Here is a 12043-nt window from a genome sequence, read left to right on the forward strand (position 1 = left end):
GTTAGGCAGACGGCGAGTATGAATCTTTCCCTGCCTGCAGATATATGTAGAAAATAAGGCTTTGTTGAACTTTCCCGGTTTACTCTGGATATACTATGTGTGTGAGATTTGTTTACGCCTGTGACGTACAGTAGGTGAAGGCGGCAAAGAAGAATACGACTGTGCACTAAAAAAGTAACTGGTGTGATCAAAGGTACACAGACGGGGAATTGCCCCGGGTGCTCAGGGAGGAGGAGGGGAAGAGGAGGGGGAAACATTAAAGGGCATGAGAGAAAACAGGAGACACCGACTCTCAGGGGAGAGAAGGAGACATGAGGAAGAGATGCTGACTGCTGGGAGGATGAAAATAAAAGAAGAGAGTAAAGTGAGGAGAGCTTACTGACTAAATGAGGAAACTGACAGTGAGATGTAGGATGTCACATTAGAAAACTCTCCACAGCACATATGAGTATAAATGAATGGATTATTATAGAAAATGTTAACATAACAACTGTTGCATCCAATACTACAAAGAGGAGACAGAAGTGAACTTAATAATATGAGTTTAAAGCAAAACTGTGTCTTTTGAAGGAAGAAATAACACTTTCCGCCTCTTACAAATTACATGTTGAGTTCCTAAGCACTAAAATACACCCTTTCCAGATTCAAGACTGTCAGAGGTTTTGCTGCTACATTCATATTTGGTCTGGTATGAGCAGTCACTTATGGTGGCTAATATTAGCAAAGTTTAGATAGATATTGCTGCTTAACTGCCATGACAGAGTTTGTGCTTGTTGACTTTTGACACTATTTTTTAGCTTCACAGATTTTTCAGTGGTTTAAGCAAAAAATTAAAACAAATAGTAAACGCATCGTTCCTCCTGTTTGTGGTCCTCTTCCACCCGCTCTCAAATAGGTCCCTTAATGATGGCGTCTTTAAAATAGGGGGTCTCAAGCTATTGGCATGGGGAGCAGTATCAGACTCCCAGGAAAATACCCTATGCCCTTCCATGTTTAGAATTTATAGCTAAATCGAAGTTTTACTGTTTCCCAGTTTAGTTTTCCCCCATTTTTTAATTTTAGAGTAATCATTGACTTCAAACATCGAACATTAAAATTGGCTTTTTATTTCACATGTAATCAGTAGCAAGCTGTACTTAATTGTGCTACTTGTCAACAACACAATCACTTCAGCCGTGAGCAACAGCACTCTGATTAACTACGGGGCACCTGCCACCAAAATGTCTCCTTTACGCCTAGAGAACACAGGATCATCAGCAGCTTCAAACTCAAAATGTGGCGTTACAAGGCGTTGTCAAACCCAGTTGTCATGAGAGCCACCCACTAGGTGAGACGTGGTCGGCTGTGGAATGTGTGGACCGGTGTCTGGGGGAGGATGCAGGCTGGGGTTGGGAGAACTCTGGGAACCAGGCATTCCTCCATAACCCCATGGTCGTCTGGATGTATCACCCCCTCCCATCTGATAGACACAGAGTCTAGAGGACTTTCACCCTGTACCAGGGCTTTTCATGAAAACTCACATTTATGGGATTTGCACTAGCTGTACACAAGCCCACTGTTGCAGCTAGAATAACCTACTGTAAGGTTTTATTGCTTTGTTTTTTGAAGTTGTCTGTTAAAGGAAACTTTGGGAATTCATGGATTTTGAGACACATTTCAGGTAATTTTATAGGAAATATTTGTCAGTTTCTCTTTGCCAATTTGCTCTGGTATATATTAAGCACTCAGTCCATGTTAAACTCTGTGCAGATAGCTGGCATTAGTCATCAAGGAGATGGTTATTAAATATCACTACAGTGTATGACTACAGTGCTTCTCAGGAGGTGTTTAGCAAACATGGCTGAACTAAGCTGTGTGTGTTTGTGTGTGTATCACATTGTTGGTGGTTTCAGACTTGTGACTTGGCTTTTCCCTTAATGCCCTGGTGACACAGCAGGACTCACAGAGGCTGTTTTAACTGTGAACAGATACAGATCCGCTTGGTACAGATCAGCTTACCGTAGACAATAACACTAAATTTTTTTGTCAGGTGGAATGAGACACTCTTAAATCAAGAGTTGATGTAGTTGACGTGGTACTCAGTTACCAAAGTACCAAAAAAAGACATTTGACCTGATTATTATCCTAGTAAATTTCAGATAGACATGACTAAATTCTTTATTTTGGACCATTTCTATTTAATAGCATTTGTGTTAAGATATCGTTAACTTGTAAGCTAGCTAAATATGGTCTGTCTTGATATAAATATGTCATAATACCGTAGCTAATGTATCTAGCTAGATGTATTAGATTAGTTGCAGTGGCAATAACACATCACTGTGATATATTAATATTATCACTTACATAATTTGCTTTGTCAAGTTAGCTTGCAGTGCAGTTAGCAAGCTAGACTTCCTTAAGTAGGAAGGAGAAGATGGCTAATGACAATATACCAAATACCACAGTTTTTTTTAAAAGATATCACTTTCTCTTTACTTGGTAAAATTAGCCTCAGCTATGCTAATGTTAATTCTTTTGCCTGCTGCGTCATGTTTTTTTGGCTGTTTGTTTACTCTGAATTAACAGAAATAACGTAACAGTTAGTAATACACACATATTGGACTTTGTGTCCCTTAACAGCAAATTTCCATGTATCATTTTCTCTGCATTCATTGTTTCAGAATCAGGATTATGATATATTCCCACATTTGGGAATGTCATTTTGCTTTGTAAAACCAACAGATGAAGTCAGTCATTTTACAAATTTGTGTGTGAGCTAGCCAAATTTACCACCAGTGTTTTACATGGGGCGTCTGTTGGTTCAGTAAACAGTTTGTCATTTCATTTACCTGCCATGAAGTGTATATATACATGCACAGTAATACATGCACAATGAAAACAGTTCAGATGTAATACCAGCCCATTGGTTTGATTCAAGAAACTTCTCTAAGCAGCTGATGACTGCCTGTTGCCGTGGAGCTCTGTCACTATCACCTACAATCCTCCCAGAGGAGGGGTGGGGATGGGGGTTTGTTGTTATGGGGGTGTCATGGATGGGGGTGTAACTGGCTTCTAAAGGCCGGTATTTGTTCATCTGTCCATTGGCTAAACTGGCTTGGTTTGCATGTGTGCCTCATTTCAAGGCCTGAGCTGCTTCTCAAAGCATCCATCATGAGAGTGAGTACACCTTGAGTCTCTTCCTTTTTCCAGGTGATTTGTCTTTGACATGTTTTAGGTTAATGTTTGGGATACTAGGGTTTAAGCAAACCAAGACCCCTTTATATTACCTCAAAAAGTTTATCAAAAGAGAAACTATGTACTGTTTTTCTGGCCATGTTTCTCAATTATTCACCAGGGCAAAATGGAAAGGCCTACATTTGCATAGCCTCATTGAACAATTGCGGAAATATCTGTTTTTCAAGGCAAAACCTCACTGTTTCCAAATGGGACATTGGAGCTTGGCATCTGGTAAAAGGTTTGGATTAACATACTGACTTCCCAGCTCTCAAAGCCTTAAGGCACCTGATAATGATGTCAACGGAGAGACCTGGAGACTTATAAACTGAAGGATTTTTTTAGTGCCTGTGGCAGCAATAACCTGAGCGTAAAAATTCCTCTGGCATTTAAAAGAGCCAAATGGGAAAACACAGAAAATACGGGATTCATACAAATCTGTCAACATGCAGTTAATTAAGAGCATAATTTGTGCACCAGTGTCAAATTTGATGCTGCGTCAAGTTGATTTATGTTGAAGCCAAACACATTTGATGGTAAAATCTGTCTCTGATCCCGCGACTCATCCATCATACAGGTTTGGTAGCCTAAAGGCTGTCTGGCAATCAAATGAGACAATGATAGTGCCGGCTTTCAATCAGTTTTCTTGACAAAAACGAGACAGACGTTCAGGATGCTGAGTGGTCTAATCTGTGTGTGTGTGTGTGCAAGCAGATGTTGAGTGGGAGGACTCATGAGTAGTTGTAGACTTGCCAGTAAATGTTTGAAGTTTGACTCTTTTCTAGTGAATATATAGCACTGTTCTGCAGCCCAAAGGGGTCTTTTACTCCCACCCACTCAGTTAAAAGCTAACTGGTCCCAGATTACAGGTTGAAGCTAATGGTGGGGCTGGAGCTCCTAATCATGCAGCTGCTCCCTCAGTGGGAAAGCCATGCCCACTGCAGTCTGAGAGAGATGATCCACCAGGGTGTTTGTTTGTGGGGGAGAACAATCTGGCTTGCTGAATGTTCCTACGCAACAAGAAACTAATTGAGCATAAAATAACACAATGCATCTTTGGTTCCAAAAACGTGTCTATTGTTAACAACAAGAGAACAAATGCCTTTCTGCGGAGGTGTTTCTGATGAATTCATGGTTTGACTGATTGACTGAAAGCTGATTGTGATATTTTTGGTTTGAATTGCCAAGTGTATGAGCATTCAGTTTCTTTAAATTTGACCATTTTATACCTAACTAATCTCTAGACATTACTCATCAGTATTGAATTGGCTTGATAAACCAGCTGAAACTGGATTTAGGCTCAAAAAGCACATGTGCAGAGTTGTGTTTGCTTCATTACCCAAGAACTGTCTTCTCCCATAAAACCTTAAAGTTAGGCTGTGTACCTTTTGAAAGAAGAAACATCACTCTCATTCTCTTAAAAATACACTGTTGCATTTTGTTGCTTACTTGGTCTGGTACAGTGTGACCAGCAGCTTATGGTGGCTAATTTTAGCTCAAATGAGCAAACTTTTTACAAATATGGCTGTGTAACTGACATTAGAAAGTAAGGTTCCTGACTTTATGACTCTTTTCTACTTGTGCTACAGTTTAACAATCACTGTTAAACTACCTTTTATCATTTACTGTCATTTGAATAATTGCCACGTGTGGTTACTGTAGCCACTGTTCATAAAGTTATATAGGCTCACTTTAAGTGGCAAATTTTAGTGAGCTAAAAAGTTAGCCTTGTGATATTTTATGTTGTCTATGTTTACAGATAATTAGCATACTGTTCATATTTGCAGTAACTAAAAGATCCTTATGAAAATAAGTGTATGTTAACCCATAACAGAACATATTCACATATAAACTTATTGAATATGTATACACTACACAACTTATTTTTAGTATTTATTAAAAAATCTACCCTATCATGTATTTCCCAACTGGTTTTGGACTACATACCAAATAATAGAGAGAAACAAAATTGTAACTCATGATCCATTTCCTAGCTTCTTCCAGAGCTCTCAACCAAATTTCGATGAACTGAATTGATGAAATGAATTTTTTGAATATGTCGTCTGATTTCTCATCACTAAACAGCTAAGTTGACCAATGAGACTATGAAGCAAACACTTGGTGTGCGCCTTTAAGACTCACAGTGCCGCGTAGCTGCTGTCTGTGTGCCTCTGCAGACCTCAGAGACGCTGTGTCTGCAGCCCAGGGGTTCAGCAGCTGACATTCAGAGTTCAAAGGTTACATGTTGGCCCAGTCTACTGGGGCTCCCATAGGTGGGCTGACCTCTCATAGTGACAGCTGGACAACCAGTCACACAGTCTGATTCCCAAGCAGCACCCAGGAGAGAGGGCAGTGTGGGCTGCTGTGTTGTTTCAGGGGTTAGAGAAGTCATGACAGTCGGCTCATACTGAAATTAAAACTGGGTGGCAAATACATCCTGCTAATCTTACTTGGTTTATTCTAGTGTTAGAGCATCAGATTGGGTTTCACACTAGTTGTCAGTCTGTAACACCTGCTGGTCAGTTTGAGTTTTTATTCCATGTTAGTTAAATTGTTCCATAATGTATTTGTTAAATTGAATGAGTGAAGTGGGTCACAGATCAACACCATAATAATTTAGTATGATTTTCTATTTTACAATAAAATTCAAGGATATTTAGTTTTTGCAAAAATATCACCAGTATTTATATTATCACCACTGGATGTACAGAACTTCTCTTTTCATTCTGGGTTGTTTGGTGGACTATGGCTCAGTCACATACTGTAGGATATCAGGGACCATGGCAGTTATACTACTACTACTCTGTCAGCATCAGGCCTGCTCTCTGCTCCTCTGTGTGAGCCGCCCATCTTCAGATTGTCATCTGTCGCTGGCTCAACCCCACCACCCAGTTCACCAACAGGAAATGAGATAGAAGGGACATACTCCCTACCACAGCAGGATCTAATCTGATGTAGGCTTATATGGATATATCAGTGTGTTGAAAAGTGAAGCTAATATTGGCCCTTTATTAAAAATTGGATACAGCTTGTCGGTGAGATATTCACTGTTTTAAATTGGGTATCTTAGCAGCCTTTCATGCACGTTATGCTTTAACATAGACTCAGGTTTTAATCCATTACAGAGGGGAGATAGTTCGCACTTTGACGCCCCTCTGTGTCAAACCCTAATCTGATGTACTTTTTTGTGTTTCACCACAGGAGAGACAGCGACTGGAGACCATCCTAAACCTCTGCGCTGAATACAACAAAGGAGAGACCCCTGGCCTGGACCCTCTGGGCTCAGGGAGGACAGGTTTCCCCGGGGGGCTGGGAGATGGCTCGGGGCGGAGACCGTCCATGGAGAATGTCCTAGGAGGGACACCGTCCTCAGCCACGCTACGTCTGGCGCAGAGACAGAGGGAGAGCGACGAGGAGAACCTTAAGGAGGAGTGTAGTAGTACAGAGAGCACTCATCAGGAGGTGAGGACATCTCCTGCTCTCAGCACAGCATCAGCACTGCACAATGGAGACAGACAGGTCAGAGGGAATGCTTTTTCCCCCCCCACCAAAGACGCTCTGCATGCCGCTGTGGAACCCAGCATGTGCAAACAATGTGCTTGGCTTTGCCGAATCAGTGGTTCTCATGTGAGGTTTAGGGACCACCAGGGATCCTTGAGGGGATTCAGAGTCATTCCAAGCAAAGGAAAAGTTTCACTATAATTCATTTACTAGCCATTACTCATATAAGCCAGTGCTTAATCCTACCATATCAGGTTTAACCTCTCCACATACAGAGCAGATAGAGTTCTTTTTCATGGGTTACTGAGGCCAGGAAAATGCAGGTTTTCGTTCTAAACATATATTCATATCTTTTTTTGGAATATATCATTCCCAACCTCTCTCAAACAAACAGAACAAAAGTTTCAGATTAGACTGATTTGCACATTTCATTAGACCACACAGCTGTTGCGTTGCCTAGCTGTTTCTGCTTTTATCACAGACGCTACAACTGTACTCGACACAGTACATCACACAGTGAAGCACAGGGTCAAGTAACCTTCTGATGGATTCTTGGCTTGTAAGTTAACTGCTGGGATCTTAAACTGCCTTTTGCTCTCACACTCTATTGCTCTTCAAGTCATGAAAAAGCAGCTCCTTACATCATCTGATTTCACTCACTGGTACATTTTCAAACAGAGTGCAGTATTTGATTAGGATGAAAACCTACATACTCCTGGCTCAGATTAAAACAGCGGTTATACAGCACATTTGAATACTAAAGAAGAAAATTCTTTACATTTCATAAAGTTATATCAGTTTGTTTTGTGAAGAAACAGTTTGAGTTTTACAAAGTAATGGAAATAACCTTTATTCTAAAAGGTATTTTACTCTTGTTTAGGGCGAGCAGGGCCACTGTTATTATCTAGAATGTTGTTTCATATAGGTGCATATGATATGAACATCATGCGTGCTATGTAAGGGTTAACTCCTATTTCCTACAAGTCCATGACCAGTTCAAAGAAAACAAGTGTCAGGAGGATGAAGAAGTGTGTTTAGTAGTGCATTTATGCCTAAGTCTAAAACATCTAGACGCTAGAATCAACAAATGAGTCAGTCACTGTAAGTGTTTCTTGCATTTACTGAGCTACAGTCAGCTACTTTCTGCACCCCCTCTGTTTTTGCTTCCTTTTTATTGGCTTTCTGGGGCTGTTTGTGAGGGTTACAGTATGTTGTGGGAATCCCGATTTTACAACAGCTCCTCCATAAACCTCATTTATCCATCATGACACCCTTGTTCAATCTTATCTCTATTTCTTCTGTCTCTGTTTAGTAGTGACCAGCAAAGGTTTCTAAACACTAGTATCTGTCTTTCCCTTTCCCCCCTTTGGCTTGACTTCCTGTTTTGAGAGCTGATTTTATCTTCTCTCCCTGCAGCACGAGGACTCGTCCAGTTCAGGCAGCGCAGGTCGACTGGAGCTGGGTTACCTGGAGGACGAGCGGGTTCGCGTTCTGGCTCGGATCGATGAGCTCAAAAACCGTCTGACAGAACTGGAGCAACAACTCCAGGAGTCCAAACAAGAGGTAATGATGCCAATAGAAATGAATTTGTTGAACTTAATGTGCAATCTGTAAAGTCTAATTTTTATGGACAGGTTTTGTAGTTTATGGTTACTCTGTTGGAGCTCAGCCTGTTATTAGCCTGGTTGCTCACTGGTGTAACACTGTGACTTGTCCACTCTTTCAGGCAGAGATGGAGCGCGCCTTGCTGCAGGGCGAGAGGCAGGCAGAGCTCGACCAGATAGAGGCCGAAACGGACATCATCACCCAGCTGCAGCACAAGCTAGACGAGCTTGAGAACGCCATTCAGAGGGAGAAAGACAAGGTAGAGAGAGCAGAGGATAAAGGGTAGAGGAGAATCTTTATTTGCAAGCGTACGGGATTCGAATGTTTGCTGAGGTTATACACATTCTTTCACACTTAAGAAAGAGAGAAAACACACACACACACACACACACTCACTGCCTGTGCTTTTACAGTCTCCTAAACATTCCCTACTGGTTCGTCACTGTTGGTGTCCCTACACAAGTCAGCATTCCTGTCTGTTACAAGCTTCCCTGACTTGGAGAATTGGATTTATTGTACAGATAATTTCCATATAAAGGTTTTAATAAAGGACTGGATTTACCTTCTTGGGTGTTCTCTGATGCATGACTTCAGCTTAGTGGTTTGCTCTCAGGTCAGTTCTCATCCCTGTTTCCTCCTCAGCTCAATACCGCTGACTAACCGTCATCCATTAACCCCTAATCCCTTCTCTGCTTCTTCAGCACTCAAAGTTACTATATCTCTGACCCATTTTGCTCGCCTTGTTTCTTCACTGTCTGCATGACAGACCCTGCAGGCCAGGAAACCTGACTCTGTAGTCTTTGGTTCTGTAGTGCACGGGTTCTGCAAAAGACTTCTACCACAGTGTTCTAGTAGTTGACAAGTGAAGCACTAGCATGCCACCACATAACAGTTGACAGAAAGACAGAGAGGGAAGTAAAAGCACATTTAGCAGCTTAGTTTCTTGCCTTTTCTTGGTAATATTGTCGCCTAATTCATCTCCAGTAAAAACTTTCAGACCTGCAGACAATATGATTTATTATTGTGTCCAAGTCTAAAGTCTGCAGCTCTTAAGTGTTCCTGTGAGGGCTCCACAGTGTTCCCAACAAAATATTAAGGTGTCATACATGATTGTTTTATTGGAAGATAAGTGAAGTGGATAAGTGTCTCTGGGTTTTGTGTCTAATCATATCCAAGAACAAAAGTAATCTTATGTGGGAACTCTTCTCATGAAATAGCATCAACGTTTGGCATGAAAATGTTGTGGAACCCCCTGGTGGATAAATTCTCCCTGAATCTGTGGTTCTACTACTGACAATAAGATTTTTGGCATTATGGTATAAAAATGAATCTGTGGTGTCTCTTAGAACTGCTCAAAGCTTCACCTGAGCTTCTCAGCGAGACTCCTGTCAGTGGTTTCACATCAAAATGATAACGCTACAGGGTAAAGCCACCTTTGCTCCAACACAGCTCATAAAAGCAAGTTTAGCCATCACCAATTGATTCCCGAGCTTGAAACTGGAGCAGCACTCGAGAGACATGATGTTTCTGTACTTTAGGTGGAGAGCATCTGAGACACTGTCACTACTGTCAGATTAACATTGCTCAGGATTATTATAAATCAGTTCATAAATGTTCTGGGGCCAATAAATGTCAAATACATTATGGGAGGGAAGATTTTCTCACCGCTTATTGAAGATGTACGTGTTGGAAGATGTATAGGTTCTTTCAGGATATTTACTGCCAGTAATCTTCAGTGACATACAGAATGAATAGTTCATTTTATAAGGTGCTATATAAGTCCTGAATTAAAAAAAAGTGTCATGTGTTGCAACATTAGAGCACTAAATTGTGTTATGAAATGTTTGAGAGATGTAATTGTGTCTTCTGGCCAGTTTAGTTTTGTTTTGAGCACACATATGTTATTTATGAATCCCAGGTTGCTGGTTCAGTGCCTTCTTCCTGTGCTCTGCTAAGCCCTAAAAACCTGTCACGACGTGTCTGTTGCTAACACCTTACAGCTTTTTATTTGCATGGCGTGGATTTTGAGCAGTGTGTTTCTCTCTCTCTCTCCCTCTCCCTCTCTCTCTCTTTCTTTCTCTCTCTCTCTCTCTCTCTCTCTCTCTCCTCTCGTCCATCCATCCTGTGTGTGGGTGTGTGTTGTGTTTTTCTAGGAGAGGGCTAATGTTGAGGCCGAGCGCCGGGGCCTGCAGAGCCTCCAGGAGGGCTACGCTGAGCTGAAGAACCAGCTTCATAACTGTCCCGAATCCCTGCGGGAACAGTTGCAGGAACAGCTCAAAAGGGTGGGTCGTCAGTCGAGCAGAAGCAACTAGCCTAAACCCCCACCTACAGACTCCAGTCTGCAGTCGCCTGCCCTACCTGACACAATCTATCACCCCACCCACCTCCACTGAAGTCACAGTCACCATCCCAACCTGCAACCTTTTAGAGAGTAGCACCAGCTTAGCTTCTTCCACAGCATTGTCTTCCTCTAAATTGAAGGTGAAATGCATTGGCCTGACTTGCAGAGGCAATATTTGGTATTATAGACCCATTTTAAATGTAGAATTTTTAATATCTGGTGTTTTGAAAAAGTTGAGCATGTGTTCATCACATTATGTCAAATCCTTAGTGTTTACATCAGTATAGACCATGCACTGTATAGTGTCCTACAAAGGCAAAAAGCAACAAAACAAAAGTAACTACACATTTGGTCAAAACTGAGTTAAGACCTGAATATGACTTTGACGTCTGTTTTACTATGCAAAGAGAAATGTATCATTTTTAAATTAGCAGTAGCTGCAAAATGGAGCTAGAAATCTTTCATTCTCACAAAGAAAAAGCCAACTACACAGCTAAGCAAGAGCACTATATCAAGTGAAAGCTAGCTAGTCAGCCACAGCTAGCCTTAGCTAAAGCTAAAATTACTTATTGATTTTCTCTAGCAGTTATTTGTAACTGATTGTTTTTGATAAACTGACATGTTAGCAAATTATTTTTGTTATTCCACATAACTAAAGGAGGCAGTAGCTAAATCAAATACTGGTGAAGAATAAAACCTGGCTAAACTTCTGGCTAAGGTTAACTAGCTTAGCAGATCTCAGCAGCTGCCAGGTTAGCTCTTGACTCTAGTAGAATTGATGCGATTTTGGTGATGAAATTGTTAATGTAATTATTCTATTGATTTCAATATAAATATTTGAAGTACAGATAGATACCTGCAAAATAGAGATATAATTTGTATGAGCTATGGACTGTAAATAGTAAGTTTATGTTCTAAAATAAAGCAGTTAAAATGGAAAGGAATTGGTTGATACTGCACTCTGTGAAGATTAACCATAGCCAGACAGTAAATGCGTTTTTTTAAGGTTTTATGTTCATTCTATGGTAATATTTTTTGGGTCAAATAATGAGCCTAAAAGGTATAAAATGAAGGCGTCACAACCTTTTTATCTCTCATGCCATATGTTTGCCCGCCAGCCTGAAAACTTTAAACTTTTCCTCATCTTCAATTCTGTAGTTGTTGCCTTTGAGGGACAGTATACTGTACGTGCCAGCTCTCAGCACATACCATCTCACATAGTGCAACTGGGACCTTTAACCCTTTACCAGGGGCCCTCTGCATAGGGTTTAAGACACACACATTTGCACATACGCACCCAGTGTATTCATGAGAAGTCCTCTCAGAGCCCCTTCACGGACGTGCTGTTGCTGCCACAAGCTGCAGGAATGTTCCCTCCTCCAC

General features: G+C 41.1%; 1 protein-coding gene across 15 annotated transcripts in view; it reads left to right on the forward strand.

Annotated features, from left to right (window-relative positions):
- Positions 1-12043, forward strand: part of phldb1b (pleckstrin homology-like domain, family B, member 1b) — a 105848-nt gene that overhangs the window by 68206 nt on the left and 25599 nt on the right. For 11 of the 15 annotated variants that reach the window (XM_042414792.1, XM_042414787.1, XM_042414789.1 and 8 more), the window contains 4 exons: positions 6415-6732; positions 8131-8277; positions 8441-8578; positions 10473-10601. In XM_042414792.1, coding sequence (XP_042270726.1) covers positions 6415-6732; positions 8131-8277; positions 8441-8578; positions 10473-10601 — 732 coding nt within the window. The remainder of the gene's footprint in view (positions 1-6414; positions 6733-8130; positions 8278-8440; positions 8579-10472; positions 10602-12043) is intronic. The other 4 variants (XM_042414796.1, XM_042414801.1, XM_042414791.1 and 1 more) reach the window with 3 other exon arrangements.

Source organism: Thunnus maccoyii, chromosome 6, assembly GCF_910596095.1.
Source record: "Thunnus maccoyii chromosome 6, fThuMac1.1, whole genome shotgun sequence".
In the NCBI taxonomy this organism is placed as follows: domain Eukaryota; kingdom Metazoa; phylum Chordata; class Actinopteri; order Scombriformes; family Scombridae; genus Thunnus; species Thunnus maccoyii.